Source organism: Diabrotica virgifera, chromosome 4 (assembly GCF_917563875.1).
Source record: "Diabrotica virgifera virgifera chromosome 4, PGI_DIABVI_V3a".
NCBI lineage: Eukaryota > Metazoa > Arthropoda > Insecta > Coleoptera > Chrysomelidae > Diabrotica > Diabrotica virgifera.
In genome coordinates this window covers 108,285,786-108,306,929 of record NC_065446.1, presented here as the reverse complement: position 1 = coordinate 108,306,929, position 21,144 = coordinate 108,285,786, and the positions used below count along the sequence as shown (strand labels likewise).

The following is a 21,144-nucleotide window of genomic DNA, read 5'->3' as shown; positions in this document are numbered from 1 at the left end:
AAAATGCCAAGCAATCGAAATTCTGCAAAGTAAATACGACGACTTCAACGTGCATAAGAAGGTAAGAGAAATTACAGGCAAATGTAAAAACAGAAGAATAAGTAAACTTGTTAATGACAATGGAGAGATAATCGTGGACAAAGAGAGTATCAATAATACCTGGAAAAATTACATACGAAATATATTTTTTGATGAGAGGAGAACCAGTCCCCAATACCTACGAAAACAGAACCCCTATACTAGTGGTAGAAATAAGAGCAGCCATAATATCACTAAATGAAGGTAGAGCTCCAGGACCAGACGGAGTACAATCTGAATTTCTTAAACTTCTTGATGATGAATCTTTACGAATACTATGTAAAATCTTTAATAATATCTATGACACAGGCAATATCCCAAAAGATTGGCTAGTTTCAGAATTTATTACCTTACCAAAGAAACAGGGAGCAAAAAAGTGCGGAGAATATAGGCTAATAAGTCTAATGAGTCATGCATTAAAACTTTTTCTTAAAATTATACATCGTAGAATATACAAGCTACGCGAAGAGAGAATACAAGACACACAGTTTGGATTCATGAAAGGCGTAGGTACAAGAGATGCACTGTTTAGTCTACAGGTTTTATTTCAAAGATGCAGAGATATGACTTGCGATATTTACACCTGCTTTGTGGACTACGAAAAAGCATTTGATACAGTTCAACACCGAAAAATGATGGATGTTCTAACAAAAGCCCAAATGGATGATAAAGACCGACGTATAATACAAAATTTATACTGGAACCAATCAGCCACAATAAGAACGAATCTTGGAGGTGAACCAACGGAAGCGATCCAGATTCTACGAGGCGTTAGACAAGGTTGTATACGTTCACCTATATTCGGAAGAATTATTTAGTGAAGCCTTGGAAAATTGCGAACATGGAATACTTCTAAATGGAGAACGCCTAAACAACATCCGCTATGCAGATGACACCGTTATTTTTGCAGACAGTTTGAACAGTTTACAGCAACTAATAAACAAAATAAATGAAGTAAGTGAAAAATTTGGACTTCAAGTAAATATATCAAAATCTAAATTTATGATCATCAGCAAAAATAAAATTAGAGAAGCCCAACTACTTATCAATAATACACCAGTGGACCGAGTAAAACAGTATAACTATCTTGGAACAATAGTAAACGAACAATGGGATCACTCACAAGAAATAAAATGTAGAATAGAGAAGGCTAGGAGTGCATTCAATAACATGGCCAAACTCTTTAAAAGCCACAACCTTAATCTGGAGATAAAATAAGGCTCCTACGATGTTATATCATCTCAATATTATATTACGGAGTTGAATCCTGGACACTTACTGAAGCAATGGAGAAAAAACTTAAAGCCTTCGAGATGTGGCTATACAGGCGATTCCTAAGGATATCATGGACGGACAAGATAACCAACGAGACCGTATTACGAAGAGTGGGCAAAGAAAGAGAGGTGATGTATACCATTAAAAGGAGAAAGTTAGAATATCTCGGACACATAATGAGAAACGGCACTAAATACAGATTACTGAAGGTAATCCTTCAAGGTACAGTATTAGGAAAACGAGGAATTGGGAGAAGAAGAATATCATGGTTAAAGAACCTGAGGAAGTGGTTCTCCACAACAACAACTAATCTATTTAAAGCATCAGTTAATAACATAATTATAGCCAGAATGATCGCCAATATTCGAAACGAATTGGCACTAAAAGAAGAAGAATGAACGAGTTAAACACAGGAATGGGTATTAACATTGTTATCTGCATCTAATAAAAAGAAGTTTATGTTGCATGGTACTATATATAACAATGTTTTCAGAATGTTACAGTACATTTTCCACAGTGTGCTAGTGCTTTTGCTTTACAATTTTCTCCTGGAAAACATCTCTTTAAATTGAAACAAATTTTAAAGATTGAAAAAAATTTTTTTTTCAGTGATCTATAAATAGAGCGTTAACCTCTAATGAGTTCATTATCTTTTATTGTTTATCGATTATATGATTTTTGTTTCCCGACAGTGTATTTTCAAAAATAGATTTTCTTTCTAGCTTTCTCAGGTGTGATTGTACTTTTTCTAATATGAAGAAACCTGGAGACTTGGGTAAACTGCAAATACATCAGTATCAGTAGTTTACCGATGCAAAATACAATTTACGTATGTCGTGGTTTTCCACTCATCAGGAAGAGCTTGTGGTAATTCAATAGATCTTGTTATTGTTACTGATTACTTGATTTTGGAATTTGGTTCTTTTGACTAATCCCCAACATTAGTTTTGAATAGATTATACCACTTTTACCGGTCCTTCACTTGTTCTCTCCAGTCCCATGTACCTATTTCTTCTATGTCAGGCCGTACGGCATTAAACAACTTCCTTCGTGGTCTTCCTCTTTTCTTCTCTTGTTTCTCTCTTGTGACATTTATGAAACATGTGCCAACCATTTAACTATCTGCCGTCTGATTTGCTGTGTTATTTAAGGTCTCTTATACATCTTAATTAGATCATGGTTTGTTCTTTTGCGCCATTCCCCATTAGTGTTCTTTATACCACCAAAAACTTTTATTAAGATTTTCCTCTCCAAAATCTCTTGAACATGAAAACATTGAAAATCTCCTCTTTTTTATTTTTTCTAATTTTCTAATCTTGAACATGTCACAAGTCGCCTGTGAAACCTATGCACTCTTGTCTCTTGTTCGGATCGTCCCATGTGACTGGATCTTCTTCTTATTTTTCTTCTTCTTCTTCTTCTTCCTCTTCTTCTTCTTTTTCTTCTTCTTCTTCTTCTTCTTCTTGTTCTTTGTCTGTTTTTTCAATGTTCCTCCATTACGTTGTCGTTCCATCGTTTTCGTGGTCTTCCCACTGAACGTCTTCCTATTGGGAAACAGTCTCTAGCTGTCCTTACTACTCTATTTGTTTTCATTTGACTTATGTGATCATTCCGTTCTGCTCTTCTGTTTCTTACCCCGTTATTAGGGTTCTCAACCTTGAATATCCGTCGTATATATGTAACTCTAGCTCTATCTAGCTATATTCTAGCAATTTTTCGAAGGATCTTCATCTCCACTGTTTCGAGCAATCTTTATGTCCTCTCTGTATCAGGTCGTGTTTCTGCTGCGTATGTCATTATTAATCTGATGACTGTTTTGTAAATTCTACTTTTCGTTTCTTTTCCGATATTTATATTTCTTCATATTGTGTCGTTCAGGCAACCAGCAGCTCTGTTTGCTCTAGTCACTTGATCTTCCACTTCTGGACTTCTGTGTCTAGCTTTCCATAGCTATACAGTGTGATACCTAGATATTTAAACTACATCACTTGTTCTATTATCTGACCATCCAGCTCCAATTTATATCTTATTGGATTTGCTGTTATAACCATTAACCCTGCATTTTGTCTTTTTGGTGAAATTACTTACTTACTTAGTCCTAAGCCTTTCTACCTTTAGGTGTAAGGCTGGTGTAGTTGAGTTTGGTTTTTGGGTTTGCGTTTGGCGAAATTAACGTGTTAAATTTTCTAGCAGTTATATTAAATTGGTGCAGCATACGTTGTAAATCATCTTCACTTTGAGACATTAGTATTCATAGCAGATTATTTTAAGTTGTTTTTCTCTCATTTGGTAACCTTTTTTTAGACTAGATTTTGGCTCCTCTAATTATCTTTTCTGGTACTAGTTGAATAAGTCTCTTGACAGGGTGTCTCCTTGTCTTAATCCCCTAGTGGTTTTGTCGAAATACCATACTTTGTAAAATTTCTCTAAGTTTTACAAGAAACTTTAATAATTCGTCTATCTCCTTATCTTCCTATCTACCTAAAGTATTTATTTTGTACGTATGGTTCTCTATATTTTTGATACGACTTAAATTTGAGCTTACCCTTCTTGTACAATAGCACTCAAGTTTTTCTCTGGATTGTAAGTGTCGTTGGGTAGAACGATTGTAGCACCATGGTTAACAGCTGCAGTAAGTGTAGCTATAGTCCCAAATACGTGAAATAATGGATTTTGCAAGCAGATTGTATGGTGTTTTTGATGCAACCCTACCCGTTTACCAGAAAAATATCCGTTATTAACAATATTGAAGTGACTCTGTACGGGGGCTTTTGGCATTCCTGTGGTGCCCTAAAACATAAAGGATGTGAAAAAAAAACAGTTTGATTATTTATAAATGATTTTTTACAAGCAAAGATTAATACAATATCCAGCTGAAATACGGACTATCAAAAAAATCGATAGAAGTAAAATCGAAGCCTTCGAAATGTGGATCTACAGAAGACTTGTACGCTTATCCTGGACAGAACACAGAACCAACCTGTCAATTCTGGAAGAAACATTAGAAAAGATGAAAAAGAAAAAAAATATACTCAACAGCATGAAGGAAAAAATGAACTAATTTGGTCATATGTATACTAAGCTATAAGTGGAATGTGTTAAGTTGGTACAGACCTGGAATAGCGACAAGAGCCACTAGACAACTGCAAGAATATAACATGGATATAACAGCAATACAGGAAATAAGATGGACAGCAACGGGAAATTTAGAAATGGAAGATGTTATAGTCTTTTGGTCGGGTAGTGAGAACAGACATGAATACGGATGTGGATTCGTAATTTCAAAAAGACTAAAAACGGCAGTGATAGATTTCAAGCCAATAAACGAACATATCTGCTATATTAGACTCAAAGGTAAGTGGTTCAATCTCACTATATTCTCAATTTATGCCCCAACAGAAGATGCCGAAGAAGATAGGAAGGACGAATTTTACGAATTACTAGACCAACAGTATAAAGCAGCGCCAAAACATGGCATCAAAATAGTAATGGGGGACTGTAATGCTAAACTAGGTAAGGAAGACTATTTAAGAGAAGTAATTGGTAAACATAGCCTACACGATACAACAAATGATAATGGACACCGGCTAACACAATTCGCAATATCTAATAACATGATTATTAAATCCACCCAATTTGAAAGAAAGGACATTTACAAGGTCACATGGGTGTCAAATGATGGAAGAACACGTAACCAAATAGATCATGTCCTCATTGATGCAAGACACTCTAGTAGCATTATTAATACACGAAGTATGAGAGGATCTGACAGCGATAGTGATCATTTTCTTGTAAAATCAAAGTTGAGAACACGAATATCAGTACAGAAGATGGAGCAACAAGAACAAAGAGAAAGATGGGACATAGAAGCTCTTCAAACACCAAATAAAGAACTGGAGTACCAAGTAGCCATAAGCAACAGATTTCAATTGCTGGGAGAGGAAGACCAAAATGTAGACCTAGGAGATGCATGGCAGCGAGTGGCATCAGTGATAGAACAAGCAGCGAAAGAAACCACTGGGAAAAAGAGGACTCGCCCAAAACAGAAATGGTTTGACAAACAATGCGAAGAAATGCTGGAAACAAAAACTCACAAAAGAATGAAAATGATACAAAACCCTACAGATGAGAACAAAGCAGATTTTCGCATAACGAGGGCACAGACAAGGCAACTACTCAGAACTAAAAAGAGAAGCTATATAGAACAGCAAATACGAGTAATGGAAATAAGTGGCGAGAGGAATCAAATAAGAAAATTCTTTAGGGAAGTGAAGACAGCCAGACAAGTTGGAAATGTTGGGGTAACACAAGCTATGAGAAATGAAGCAGGTGAACTGATAATGATGGAAACAGAAATCGTAGAGCGATGGAAGAAATACTTTCGGAATTTACTAAATATTGAAAGTGAGATGGAGGAATCAGAGACTACATTTCATTCTGCAGATGTGGAAATACCACCACCAACACTCCAAGAAATAAAGAGTGCAATAGTATCTCTTAAAGATCACAAAGCACCAGGAAATGATGATATAAATGGAGAATTGATAAAAAAAGGAGGAAACGTTTTACATCAAAAATTGTATGACATTATTCTCAGAGTATGGCAACAGCAAAAAATGCCTAGAGAATGGAATGGAAGCGTTATAATACCCATACATAAGAAGGGAAATAAAGAGCAATTCCGAAACTACAGAGGCATATCGCTTATTAGTACAGCGTATAAGATTCTATCAATTATCTTACTAAAGAGACTCACTCCGTATTCGGAAGATATTCTAGGCGACTACCAATGCGGCTTTCGAAGTGGAAGGTCAACAATAGATCAAATATTTACCATCCGACAAATATTAGAAAAAAACTGGGAATTCAACCGAGATGTACACCAAATCTTCGTAGATTTCCAGCAAGCATATGACTCGATAAAAAGAAGCAGACTATGGCTAGGAATGCTAGAAATGGGAATACCAAGAAAATTAGTGCAGCTCACTCAAATGTGCGTGGCAGACTCATATGCACAGGTAAAGATAGGAAACAGAACATCGATGCCATTTAGTATAACATCAGGGCTTAGACAAGGAGACCCTTTATCCCCATTGCTATTCAATTTGGCTTTAGAATACGCAATAAGTAAAATATCGTCTGAACTAACAGGGGGATTCACAAATCGAGGATCAAAACTATTGTTGGCCTTTGCCGATGATCTAGATGCAGTCGCTCATTCTACAAGAGACGTAAGAGAGGTGTTTTCACAGCTCGAGGAGGAAACAGGTAACCTGGGCCTTCGAATAAATGAAGAGAAGACGAAATATATGCTGGTGATCAAAAATCCAAGACCAAGAGTTAGGCAGAACGTAACTATTAATGACCACAACTTTGAAGTAGTAAAAGAGTTTAAATATCTGGGAGCAGTAATCACAGAGGACAATCACATAGAAAAAGAGGTCTCATCAAGAATAGCTGCGGGAAATAGAGCATTATACTCCCTATCATCATTATTAAGATCTAAGCTGCTGAAAAGACAATCTAAATTAAGACTGTACATGTCAATTATTCGCCCAGTTGTTACATATGGGAGTGAAACATGGACTCTACATCAGCGAGAAATAAATAAATTGCTGATATTTGAAAGGAAAGTCCTCAGAATGATATTTGGTCCTCAAAGAGATGAATTACAGGAGAGTGGAGAAGGCGCCGCAATGCTGAATTGGTGACTCTATATGGTACTGAAAACATCGTCAGACATATAAAAGCTAATCGGATAAGATGGGCAGGTCATGTAGTAAGATCAGAGGAAGACAGAGTGCTAAAGACAGTGTTCTTCGAGAGACCAGACGGTAGAAGATCAGTGGGCCATCCCAGAAAAAGATGGAAGGATGATGTTGAAGCCGATCTATCTAGGATTGGGGTACAACAATGGCAAATCGAAGCGCAAGATCGCAGACGATGGAGGGCCATAGTGGATGCGGCGAAGACTCACCCCGAGTTGTAAAGCCAGTCAAGAAGAAGAAGGTACTAAGCTATTGGTTTAACAAGGGAAAGTGGAAGGAAAAAAAGGAAGAGGGAGACGACGCGACGCAAGTCCTGGTTGAAAAATTTAAAGGAGTGGAGTTGTAAACAAAAATGTATACCATTTTTATTCAGTTCACATGCGAAGGCAAAACTGTCTTATTTTTCACTTAGAAGAGAGAGCCCAAACCAGCTCTCTAAATCGACGATTTTCGACTCTATTTGGAGTCATCATCAGAGAAGCGTAAGTTTGCTGCTCTCTGCCCCAAGTGACGAAACTCCGAGAGCCTATCCCCGCATTACAACTGAAGTTTATGCAGTAGGTGTCTAACGACATCTGGTAACTGAAAGTCAAAGTTTTAAAGTTTTCACCCTAATAGAAATATTAAAAATATTGAAAAATATTAAAAACATTCCTAAAAGATATTTAATTGAAAACTTATTGGACCATTTTCCTGGTAACACCTCCATAGCTTCTAAAAATTGCAAGGTAACAATAAAACTCTTCAGAACCGCTGGATACAGAGTAAAATGGGCCGTATTGATCGCCAATGTCCTTAACCGCTTAACGTGCTTACCCGAGTTAACTCGGTGTTAAACTACGTTTCTATTTTCGCTTAACCGAGTAAACTCGTGTTTAAAATATTTGTACGATATATAAGGCCCCTACGCGTTTTAATTCCTCTAGCGCTAAATAACGGTATCCCCACTTGCATGGGCGCCCACACCTATGAGAAGGGGGGCCGTGGCCCCCCCTAGCATTTCGGGTGCTTTAAACTATATATGGTTATCCAAAGTATACGAAATGTAATCTGCAACATCTTCACGTCTGCCCCCCCCTAAAAATTTTTATATGGGCGCCCGTGTCCACTTGTTTTCTCGTTTCTAATTTTAAACTTTCTACGATCGACGGCCGACTGGGATGGGATCACGATGAGTAGAATTCTATTTTGCTGACGTCACGTTCTGCCCTGACTGTGACGTACCTCTGTGTGTAACCCCTTGTTTTAGAGTGTATCACACTGTTAGCAATATTTAACATTATTATACTTGAATAATTGCGATTTTTTCTTCTCGTACTTGTAGTATTTTGTATGTAAAAAGTTACGACCGAGTTAACTCGGGTGAGCACATGAGGGTATTTGTTATTTTATATTTTTCTAATAAAATATGCGTTTTTTTAATTTAGATTATATCTAGTGACAATAGTCTTGTTTGTAGTTTATTTTACTGTAATAAAATAAATACGTAATTTTTTGACGTATTTTTGCAAATAAATGTGTGCGTTAAGCGGTTAAAGGATGAAGTACACGAAAAATTAGAATGCGCTGATAGGGCCAAAGTACTGAGGAAAACAATTAGGAACCAGTGTGAAGTCATCACACATATAATGAAGGCTTGAGGCAGCAAACATTTTTAGAAACTTTAAAGTGACTCGAAAAACAAATAATAGTGTCTATCTACTAGACCTGTATACCTAAGCTATAGTTGATTTTTTAACCAAGAGGAGTAAACTAAAAAGACAGATTCACACCCAAGAAAGTTACTAGAAGAGTCACCACATTCATCTTCTTTTTTCGTTGATCATATCAGCTTTCGATGATAATCCATACTTATTATATTATACTAACACATCGCTAAAGAGTTCTAAAAACAACTGTGTTTATATAAAAGTAGACTAAAAATCTAAAAATCAAAGGAATAATACAGAAAACACAAAAAAATCGCCGATATACTTAATTAACCTATAAAATGACAGAAGTGCCAAAATTTCATAAATGTCAAAATTTAATAACAGTGGAGTAAACTTGCCTACGGTTGGACCAATTAGAAACAAGCATTACGGCGCGGTAAATTTGAATCACTCTTCTTGGTTAAAAAACAAACAAGGTTCTGATGTGTATTTAATTGTTTCAAAGTTGCTTGGCAACGTTGCGTTGGGCTGTCAACTGGGACAGATGACAAGTAACCAGAAAATGGAAGGAAGCTCATTTCTGATCTCTGTATAAGATATTTCATAATAGAGTAATCAAAAAACAATTTAGTATTGATATCACGAGCTCAAACATAACAGGTTCCAGAATTCTGGAATGGGTATAATGAACGAATAAAAAGTGTACAATAAACCAATAGACTGAAGTACATACTACCAATTTATAACAAAGGACTAAAAGAAGACTAGTCATCTAATACTTATGCTTATGAATACTATTAAAATAAGAAAACATCGTATTCCTACCACATACTTTGAAACGATAAATACTATCTGCTATACGTCATCATGCGAAGGATAATCCTAGCAAATAAATGCTATTTTGGAATGAGTAGACATATGAGAAGCAGAAACTTAAGCCAAAAAATAAAAATAACCATATACAAAACCCTTATACAACCAGTGTTGACATACAGGGTGAGTCATGAGGAACTGTACATACTCCTACCTCGTATAGAGACTCCTATGGGGAATAACAAATGACCATTAAAAAGTGTCTGCTCCCATTGTTTAATAATATACAGGACGAGTTTCGCATTTTGACAGAAATTTGTATTCGTCATAATTTTTGAACGGTCAGATCGATGTGTCTCTTATTTTGGCCAATCGTTACACTATTACCATCCAATCAACTGATTTATTCAAACAAGAAAAAAATCAGGTCTGGCTTTAAAAAAATTAGTTCGTTTGGGCCTTAGAAAAAATTTCACCCTGTATACGCTTTTTGAAAACTCTAATATGAATTTTACAAATTAGACAAATAGGCAATTAAAATGGCATATTTATTTCTTTCCGCACACGATTACTTAATTTTTTATAAAAAAATCAAATTTCACTATGAATTAAAAGTTTGGTAAAGTGAACCATAGATTTAAAAAAAATAACTTTTATTACAAAAATTAATTTTTTTTTGCACAAATAAGTAATTTATGTTACCATCCAAACAACTGATTTAATCAAACAAGAAAAAATCAGGTCCGGATTTAAAAAATTAGTTCGTTTTGGTCTTAGAAAAAATTTCGTATACGCTTTTTGAAAACTCTAATATGAATTTTACAAATAGAACAAATAGGCAATTAAAATGGCATATTTATTTTTTGTCGGTCTTGACGGTCCAGTTAGCTGGGGCTCAGTCTATCGACAAGTTTAGTGGATTTGCGATTTGCGGTCGCTGGTTCGAGCCTCAGCTAGGTCATGAAATTTATAAAAGGCCAACGCCGTAGTATAAAACTCAATAGAGTCTACGGCTTGGTCTGGAATAAACTGGCGTCTGATCGGCCTATGGATGAGCGGTACGGGAAGGGATAAGGGCTTCCGGCTTGGTGATACTCCTCCATAGATCCCTACCGAAGGGCGTTGACGCCTAAGAACGGTGTATACATATTTATTTTTTTCCCCACACGATTACTTAATTTTTTATTAAAAAATCAATTTTGTCAAAATCGGAATTTTAACCTAAAAATGAACTCACGGTTTAACTCGCTACAACTCTGTTCCATTTTAATAATTTTTTCCTGAAATTTTTACAGCACATACCTCTTGCCATTGTGAAGACTATGAAAATTGTTGTAGACTTTCAGTCTTCTTCTTGTAAAAGTTGCAAACTTGTAAATCGCAAAAATTAGGTGGAAAAATTTAAAATTTATCAATTTGATCACGTCTATGTTAAATATAGAGTCCAGAAGAAGTTTTATGGGAAGTTTTAGATCTAGACGTGTTATAGAAAAAAAAAATGGTAAAACTTTTAATTTTAAGAAGAACGTTGTTTTTGTAAATTAATTTTTGTAAAAAAAGTTAATTTTTTTAAATCTATGCAAAAACTTTGCCAAACTTTTTATGCATAGTCAAATTTGATTTTTTAATAAAAAAATAAGTAATCGTGTGGGGAAAAAATAAATACGCCATTTTAATTGCCTATTTGTCTTATTTGTAAAATTCATATTAGAGTTTTCAAAAAACGTATACAAGATGAAATTTTTTCTAAGACCCAAACAAACTAATTTTTTAAATCCGCGCCTGATTTTTTTCTAGTTTGAATAAATCAGTTGATTGGGTGATAACATAAATTAAATATTTGTTCAAGAAAAATTCATTTTTCTAATAAGTTATTTTTTTTAATATATGGTTCACTTTACCAAACTTTTAATTATTCATAGTCCAATTTGATTTTTTTTTATAAAAAATTAAGTAATCGTTTGGGGAAAAAAATAAATATGCCATTTTAATTGCCTATTTGTCTAATTTGTAAAAATCATATTAGAGTTTTCAAAAAGCATATACAGGGTGAAATTTTTTCTAAGACCAAAACGAACTTATTTTTTAAATCCGGGCCTGATTTTTTTCTTGTTTGAATAAATCAGTTGATTGGTGGTAACATAAATTAAATATTTGTTCAAAAAAAAATTAATTTTGGTAATAAAAGTTAATTTTGTTAAATCTATGGTTCACTTTACCAAACTTTTAATTCATAATCAAATTTGATTTTTTTTATAAAAAATTAAGCAATCGTGTGCGGAAAAAAATAAATATGTTATTTTAATTGCCTATTTGTCTAATTTGTAAAATTCATATTAGAGTTTTCAAAAAGCTTATACAGGGTGAAATTTTTGCTAAGACCCAAACGAACTAATTTTTTTAAAGCCGGACCTGATTTTTCTAGTTTGAATAAATCAGTTGATTAGGTGGCAATAGTGTAACGATTGACCAAAATAAGAGACACATCGATCTTACCGTTCAAAAGTTATGACGAATACAAATTTCTGTAAAAATTAACAACTCGCCCTGTATATTATTAAACAATGGGAGCAGACACTGTTTAATGGTCATTTGTTATTCCCCATAGGGGCCTCCATACGAGGTACGGGTAGGTATGTACAGTTCCTCATGACTCACTCTGTATATTATAATATTACTTACTTGTGTAAAAATCAAACGATCTGGAACAGAAATAGTTCCTCATCAAACAGGTAGGAGTCACCTACCTGATGAGGTTCCTCATCAAACTCCTATCAAACAGGTAGGAGTATGTACAGTTCCTCATGACTCACCCTGTATATGGATCGGAGACATAGACAATCTCCAACGCAGATAAAAACCTTCTGCGAATGATTCTGAGAGGAATATTCGGTGGCATTTGTGAAAATGGTGTTTGGAGGGAGGAGGAGGTACAACTACGAGGTATACCACATATATAAACAACTATTTGGTGGTAAAGACGTAGTTTCTTTTATAAGAATAGGAAGACTAAGATGAGCAGGACATTTATCAAGATCACAGCAGAACAACCCTCCTAGAAGAATCCTTATGTCACAACATGTGAGAAGTAGAAATAGGGGTAGGCCAAAACTCATATGGAAGGATGATGTAGATGAAGAAAAATAGGCGCAGCAATCTGGAAACGGTTGGCAATGGATAGAACTGACTGGCGTAATAGACATGGGAAGGTCGGGGCTCTTTCATAGGGCTGTAGCACCATTGACGATGATGACACGTCATCATGCAAGGGAGAATATAGAGAAAAACAGGCTTGGGAAGAAAGAAGAAATCTTGGCTGAGGAATGTCAGAGATTGAACTAACCTCAGTATTGCACAGATGTTTTACGTGGCAAAGGATAGAGAAGCGTTTAAATAAGTGATCGTCAATCTTCGTTAGAAGACGGCACAAGAAGAAGAAGAATCTAATACTTACCGATGTAAATTGAATGTTGCAAGGATCATCAAATTTTATTTTATTTTGGAAATTTTTAATTTGTAACATAGTATCTTCATCGGCCATATTTTGTATATCAGTAAATTTAAATGTTCCCCTAAAATCAAAAACTATAACTGTACATATAAATATGAGACGAGTTTAGGCTTTAGAGTTTTCTTTTTGTAGTACTAATTTCTTTTGAGGTTTCATAGTCCAACAATTATGGAAGTGTTTCTGCAAGGCGCTTTACAAAAAATAATAAATTTAATCAATTAAATAGAGACATCTAAAACTAACGGTTTTATATCTTCATTTCCCCTTTTTTCTATTTAACCTTCTTTGTAGGTTCCAAAACAACTGCGACAAGGGCGGATCCAGGGAAGGGGCCATGGGGCCATGGCCCCCTCCAAGAATTTAAAAAAATATAAATTTAGATATTTGCAGTTCAAAAGTTTTTACTTTCAAACACATATTATGTATAAAACAGGAGATAAATATGTTTTCTGGACTAGAATTGAACAAAAGCAGTAACGAAAGCTTCAAGAATGACATACTAGGATGTTTTTAGAACGACCTTGTCAGCCATCAAAATCGTATCAATTTCCATATTCTGTACATATAAAGAATAGAAAAGAAATGAAGCTTTACTTAGGTCACCAGCACTTAGAACAAAGAAGTTGGTTGGTACTTTCGCACAGTCAAAGGGGATTGGTTTACAAGTATTGCGTTCTATTTTTCTAACGAAAAATATGGTCACAATAAAAGGATGATAACCCAAAGCCTTGTCACGAAACCTTTAACATGTTTCGCCAAACTCATGGTCAAAGACGGAGCCATACAAACCCATGAAAAAACATCATACCACAAGGGGTGCGTTCAGGTTGGGCTGGATTTTCTACAAAATTACCGCAACCCACAAAAGTCAGTCATTAACCAGATAGACTCTCAGAGGTCTAAACAGATACAAGAAAATAGAGAGAGACTATGATAAATAGTAAAATCTATAGTGTTCTTAGGTCGACAAAATATTCCTCTAATAGGCCATCGTGATGATAGCCTGCTGCTTCTAGACGAAGGTGCTGGACCGAGCAATGAGGGGAATTGTTAGTTACTCGCATCAGAAGATAAGACTTTTAAACAACACCTATCCACTGCATCTTCCCGAGCAACATACATTAGTAGCACCAGTCAAAATCAATTGATAACATGTTGTGGTGAAGAAATAATTGAACAAATAATTAATCAGGTTCAAAGTGCAAATTATTACTCTGTCATATTTGAGGAAATGACCGACGTATCCCACGTGGAACATCTTTCTCTAAATTTGACATACATACACAATAACAACATTCGTGAAGACTTTGTCCAGTTCATTGGCGCTTATGAGAATATAAAAATAATTAGTGAAAATCATCTATAAAGAGGGTAAGAACAAGGCCTGACAGTAGAAGCATGGGAAAAATAGTATTATACTTGTTGAAAGAACTGCACATGGATCCGAAGAAATGTGTAGGGATCGGTACTTTAATAATACTTTAATAACTATAAGTTTTGAATGTCTCTATGGTACTCAAAAGTGTGTGAAAAGTGCCTTAAAACTCACTATTGTAATCATATTTTTTTTTAAATTACCCCCAGACCCTCCGGTACACCTCACCAAAAAAAGTTCAAGGCCCCTCCCGAAAATCGGTCCTGGATCCGCCCTTGAACTGCGACCAGTAGTAGCAAAATTATAACCAGAATAAGTAGAAGAGTTTGTCTAAACAAGGCAACCTTAATCAAATATGTACACCAGAAGAAAACACCCCAGCCAAAAATGGACACCCCAAGATGATGATAGTTTCTTCATGTATATAACCGTCTAATAGGTAGTCCAATGAACGTGCTTGTGATTACTAGACTTTGTTCTTGACAGAATTGTATAGAGATGCATCAAGTCAAACTAGTTTGATTTTACTCGACAAACTTGACAACTTGGAACCAAAATTTTTTTATAAAAAATTTTGACTTGATTTGATTTCGATATAGGTTTGACTTGAAATCAAACTTCTTCAAACAGTTTAAAGTTTGAATATCATATTGCACAACGTACGTATTTTCAATTCTAATTGAGAGCATACTAGTCCTGTCGCCAGGGGGGGGGTACAACGGCCTCCTGTATTCAGATGTACTTACTCAAGTTTTTTTATGTATTTTGACCTGTAGAACACGAATTTTTTGGGTAACACTTGATCCGAATGTCGATAAGATTGTTATAAACCAAGAAGTTGAGGAATCATATAACAGCGATTTCTTGCAAAAGAAAACATTTTCTTGTATTTTTTGGGCCATTCTAACCAAAAAATGTTCCTACAAATGTTTTCGTAGGATGCATAGTTTTCGAGATAAACACGGTGGAACTTTCAAAAAATCGAAAAATTGCAATTTTTGAACCCAAATAACTTTTGATTAAAAAATAAAATAGCAATTCTGCTTAACGCATTTGAAAGTTCAAGTCAAATTTTATCGGTTTTAATCATTTGTATTGCTAAAAATTTATTATTTTATTGTTAAAACAAAGCTATAAACACCTAGTGCTTGAGTGATGTTTTCAATGATTTCTCATTTAAAATCGAATGAGTAGGTAGAGGAGGTAAAAGTGCAAGCGGGGCTATTTCTACGTAGCATGCATTAAAACGCATGTATTAGGCACGCGAAACACTATGTGTTTATAGCTTTTTTTAACAATCAAAAATAAATTTTTAGCAATGCTATTCAAAACAATTCAAAACAGATAAAATTTGACTTAAACTTTTAAAGGCGGTAAGCAGAATTGCTATTTTATTTTTTATTCAAAGGTTATTCGGGTTCAAAAATTGCAATTTTTCGATTTTTTGAAAGTTCAACCGCGTTTATCTCGAAAACTATGCATCCTACGAAAAAACTTGTAGGAACATTTTTTGGTTAGAATGACCCAAAAAATACAAAAAATTGTTTTGTTTTGCGAGAAATCGCTGTTATGTAATTCTTCAACTTCTTTGTTTATAACAATCTTATCGACATCCGGATCAACTGTTACCCAAAAAATTCGTGTTCTACGGGCCAAAATACATAAAAAAAACTTGGGTAAGTCCATCTGAATTAAGAAGGCCGTTGTACCCCCCCTGGCGACAGGACTATACCGCCTTTTGTTTTGACTTATTTGGACAGGATTGAACCTGTACTCTGATACTCGCTCTGCTTGTTTGTTGCAATAGGTTCGTTTTGAAGTGTGTGCTTTGTGCGATAATCTCTGAACCTGAACCTTTTTCGGCTCAGAATACGTACCAGAACAAAGTGTCCACAAAATATCCCTACCGCAAAAATTAAGAGAAAAAAATCTGTAGACGACGCAGAAATAATTAATAAGAAAAAGTGTGTGTGTTTTGTGTTTTGTGTTTTATTGGCACTGGTTTTCACAACCAAATGGCCAGTCAATTTCATAATGATTTTTTAGACTATAACTTATCACTAACTCAGGGGAGTAATGTGTGTGTTGAGAAAGTGTCTTGTTACTTTGCAAAGTCGACGTCATTGTCTTTGCAAAGAGACGCTAATTGTATCCGAACGTCTGCGATCCCTCCGGTGTGAGTACCGATACCACAAGAACAGAAAATAAGAAAAAGAAATAGGTAGGTATACTGATTTATTTAATGTTCCGGCAGGCGACTCCAAAACAATGAAGATTGCAAAGTGCATATTATGTAAAAGTAAGAACAGCGTTATAAAAATGACATAGTGGAACTAGTTCTTTAAAATGGCTGATCTGAAAAGACGATCTGATGAAAATTCACAAAAAATTGTATGAAGAAGAATAATCTCAAAGAATAATTTCCGTATGAATTCTATGAATCAACAACTTCTAAGACAATTTGTGCAAGGAACACCAAAAATATAAATGTTATAGTATTTTGTTGTTCCTACATAAAATTTTTTATGGAGTAGATTAAATTACACTTGGTATTATAAAAAATCCTTCAACGGATTTTTTGTTGTAACCTAATACTCAAATAAACATAAAAAAGTGATATCGTTTGAAGAAGAGTAGAAGTATCACAGATAAAACGAACTAGCAAATGTGCACATAATGTGAACACAGAGGCGGCTTTACCTATTGTGCAGGGTGTGCGGTGCACACGGGCGCCGGGATATTAGGGGCGCCGAGCACCAAAGAGTGGGTCCTTTATTTGTTTCAATATAAAATATGAAATTTTTTTAAATAGGAGGCGGAAGATGAATCAGTAACCGACGCGAAACTACATTTTAAAGTAAACTTTTACTATTACCTATTAGATACCGCAATTACTAAATTTGACGAACGCTTCGAACTTTTAAAGAAAAATAATGACAAAAATTAAAACACTGGAAGGATAAAACACTGCAGTAAGCGGAACCCCGCATACCGCAGACATTTATCGGCCGATAGTTCAGTCATGATGGGCTGTTAGTGCGCATGCCGAGCCAACTAAACAATCGGGTTGGTGAAGAGGGCGCACACTATCAAGAGCCGCCATACTATTCTCGAACGATTTAGTACTAAAGTTCTTATTTGACTGTTGAAGTTAGTACTCGCACAATAAAAAAATTATCCAGAAATGTTATTATCGCTCTCATACAACGGAGGAGGAAATCCAAGAAGAGATTACGAGAGTATTGAGTGCATCCAATTTACAGTGAAAAAAATAAATCGACGCGACGGTTAAAAGTAAGAGACGTGATCCAGAAGATTGTCATGTTAAAATGGAAGTGGGCAGGACACATAGGAAGAATGGAAAACAACCGATTGACGAAGAAAATTCTTAAATGGCGACCAAGGACTAGCAAAATAAGTAGAGGCAGACCTCAAAAAAATGGACTGATGACATCGAGTGAATGGCTGGTCACGAATGGATGCAAAAAACAACAAACAAAAATGAATGGATACACCTAAGGAAGGCTTCCTTCTGGCGATGGATGGAATAGCTGTTGATGATGCTGATGATGAATTCTCAGTTATATATTATTTAGTGGAAAATTCTACACAATGTATTCTAAATAACTTGATTACCCAAAAAAGTTTTTCGCCTTTTATCGGATGATCTTAGTCACCTTCAATGAACTAGTCATGCTAATTGGACCATGCAGGTTTCTACAATTAGCGATTGTGAATTAGACGATGCCATTTTTTTCCAAAATATTCAAAAAATATTCGCACGGCACAAGTATTGAACACCAAAACTAGGAGAGAATTGAACTATCGACCGATAAACGAGTGTGTGCCAAGTCCTAGTTAGCTCACACTGATTAAACTGTCGGCCGATATTTGGCCGACAAATTAGTTTGAAGGCAAACTATCGGCCGATAAAAAGTCTGCGGGGGCTCTTTTGGATAGGTTGTTCTGACGACGTTAATATCTATTGGCTCCCGACATCATTTAATATTGGACTGTTTACATCTGGATTTTTGTTTACACTGTAAGTGTACCTAATACCCTCTAATACCCTATGTACTAGTACTAGGACTAGGTAGGTACCTATTCGACTATTCCATTTTGACTGCGCATCTACCAAAGGGCGCCAGAGCATCGACTGCACACGGGCGCTACATGGGCTAGAGCCGCCTCTGTGTGAACAAGAACACATAAATAAGCTACAGTCATTTGAAATGTGGTGTTACACAAGGATGCTTAGAATAGCGTGGACACAGAAGAAAACGAACACGGAAGTATTGCGAGAAATGAGTAATGAATGCGAAATAATAAACACAATAAAAATAAGAAAGTTAAATACAATATCTGGGACACGTAATGAGGGGACAGCGATATGAAATGCTGAGACTGATAATACAAGGAAATATAAGAGGCGGAAGGAGTATAGGAAGAAGGAAAGTGTCATGGTTGAAGAATTTAAGGGACTGGTTTAAATGCAGTTCTACAGAACTCTTCAGAGGAGCGGTAGATACAGTAAAGATAGTGATGATGATATCCAACCTCCGATTAGGAGACAGCACTTAAAGAAGAAGAAGAAGCAAATGTACAAATGAGCAAATCAATCATTGTCTTAAATTTATCAAGCTTTTTTTTATATACTTAGGACTCATTGTATTTTTAATTTTTGTATTTTAATGGGCATCTTAATTACATTTTTATCTCGAAAAAAAGGTATATCTACTAAATAAATTATTTTTCAAACTCTTTCAAACTAGTTTGACACACAGTTTGAATTTTCAAACTCAACCCTGTAATCAATGACGGGTTTGACTTGACTTGAATTATTTCTCAAAAGGATTGACTTGAGTTTGACTTGAAATTAAGTCAAACTCAAGTCAATTTCAAACATTCAAGTCAAACTTTTGCAACACTAGTTGTCCCCGATCTCCCATTATTATTCCAGCTCTTCCCCTGCCGACTTTTGCATTAAAATCACCCATAACTACAGTAATTTGTCTGCTTTTTACCCGTGTTGAGCTGGCCCCCCCCACTTGCAAAAATTAAAAAACAAATAGCCCTGATTTATGAGCTATTTATGAGCTCTCATATTCCGCAAACTAAAAATTTTGAGCTCGTTCCACTGAGCAGGAATTTAATACCCTAGTGGGGGGGGCTGAGTCAGCCCCCCCCACTACTTAAAAATAGGAATATTGAATCGGTTTTTGCGGCAGAATTACGAGCTATTTATGAGCTCTTGAAATTATATAGTTTCGATTTTTGAGCTCATCCCCTTCACCCCCAAACAACCCTTTAATTGATTTAACTTAAGAGAAAGATGCTGAGAAAACTTAAAATATATCGCATTGCGGATATAATTCCTATAGCTTATATACTCTAGGAATAAACTATTAAATCAAGGGCATTTCGATTATTGAGCTACAACCCCTTCGCAAGAAAACCACCCTATCTTCCCGGCTTAAGAGAAAGTTGTACTTAAAATGCGTTAAACTAATTATTTGGCGACTACATATCATTTAATAATTTATAAGCTTCCAAATTACGCGCATTTAGATCAGTAAATTGCAATTTATTTTGTATAGTGCAGTCACTGAAGGTAAAAATCAACGATTACCTTCAATTTCGGTGAACCTTCATCGATTTTCACGAAAATTGGTCAGTGGTTAGAGGATACGTCAAGAAACAAAGGTGACATGGTACCACCTTGCGCCTTTACCCTGAGGGTGGATACCGCCCCTTCTCGGGGGTGAAAATTATTTTATAAAAAATAACTGCACAAATCAATAAAAAAACAAATTAAAAGCAAAATTTATTATACAAAGTTAATAAAATAAGTCAATACTTTTTAAGTTATTAAAGATCAAAGATTTTAATTATTTGTGAAAAAAATGCATGTTTTGAAGAGGTTTTTTGTAAATCACTGAAAAACTGTAAGTTTTTACAAAAAAGTTAATAGTAGTTTAATTCGTATAGCTTATATTCTAAGAATAAACTCTAAAATCACGCGCCTTTCGATTATTGAACTACAACCCCTTCGCAAGAAAACCATCCCTTATTCCCGGCTTAAGAGAGGGTTGTACTTAAAATAATTTAAATTAATTATTTGTCGACTATATATTGTTTAATAATTTATGAGCTCGCAAAATATACGCATCTCAATTATTGAATTGCCATTTTCTTTCTATAGTGCAGTCACTGAAGGTAAAAATCAACTATGACCTTCGATTTCGGTAAATCTCCATTCATTTTCACGAAAATTGGTGAGCGGATTTTGATACTATCAACTTTTTCTGGATCTTATTTTTGATGGGTATTTCAAAGTACTTTGACAAGTATTTAGTACCTAAGTGTTATAAAATGCATCTTTTTCCCGTTATTTAAGCTTGAACCCTTAGATTTGAACAATCGCGGAAAAAAATATACATTTAATTACCAATAACTTAATTTAAATTAACATTAAAGGTTTTTCAAGTAAGCAATTTATTATATTCTTTATTAGCTTCAATTTTAGTGATGAAAACTTTTTTGTAAAAACTTACAGTTTTTGAGTCATTTATGAAAAATCGCTCTAAAGCATGCATTTTCTTTACAAAAATTAAAATATTTGATCTTTAATAACTCAAAAAGTATTGATTTATTTTAATCACATTATATAAC

At 35.0% G+C, this 21,144-nt stretch overlaps 1 protein-coding gene across 2 annotated transcripts in view; it reads right to left on the bottom strand.

Annotated features, from left to right (window-relative positions):
* Nucleotides 1–21,144, bottom strand: part of LOC126883099 (medium-chain acyl-CoA ligase ACSF2, mitochondrial-like) — a 141,137-nt gene that overhangs the window by 25,329 nt on the left and 94,664 nt on the right. For both annotated transcript variants that reach the window (XR_007697499.1, XM_050648341.1), the window contains exons 5-6: nt 13,041–13,158; nt 3,899–4,143 (exon numbers count right to left, since the gene is read on the bottom strand). Coding sequence is in view for 1 of the 2 variants with exons in the window: in XM_050648341.1 (XP_050504298.1) it covers nt 3,899–4,143; nt 13,041–13,158 (363 nt within the window). In the remaining variant the exon portion in view is untranslated. The remainder of the gene's footprint in view (nt 1–3,898; nt 4,144–13,040; nt 13,159–21,144) is intronic.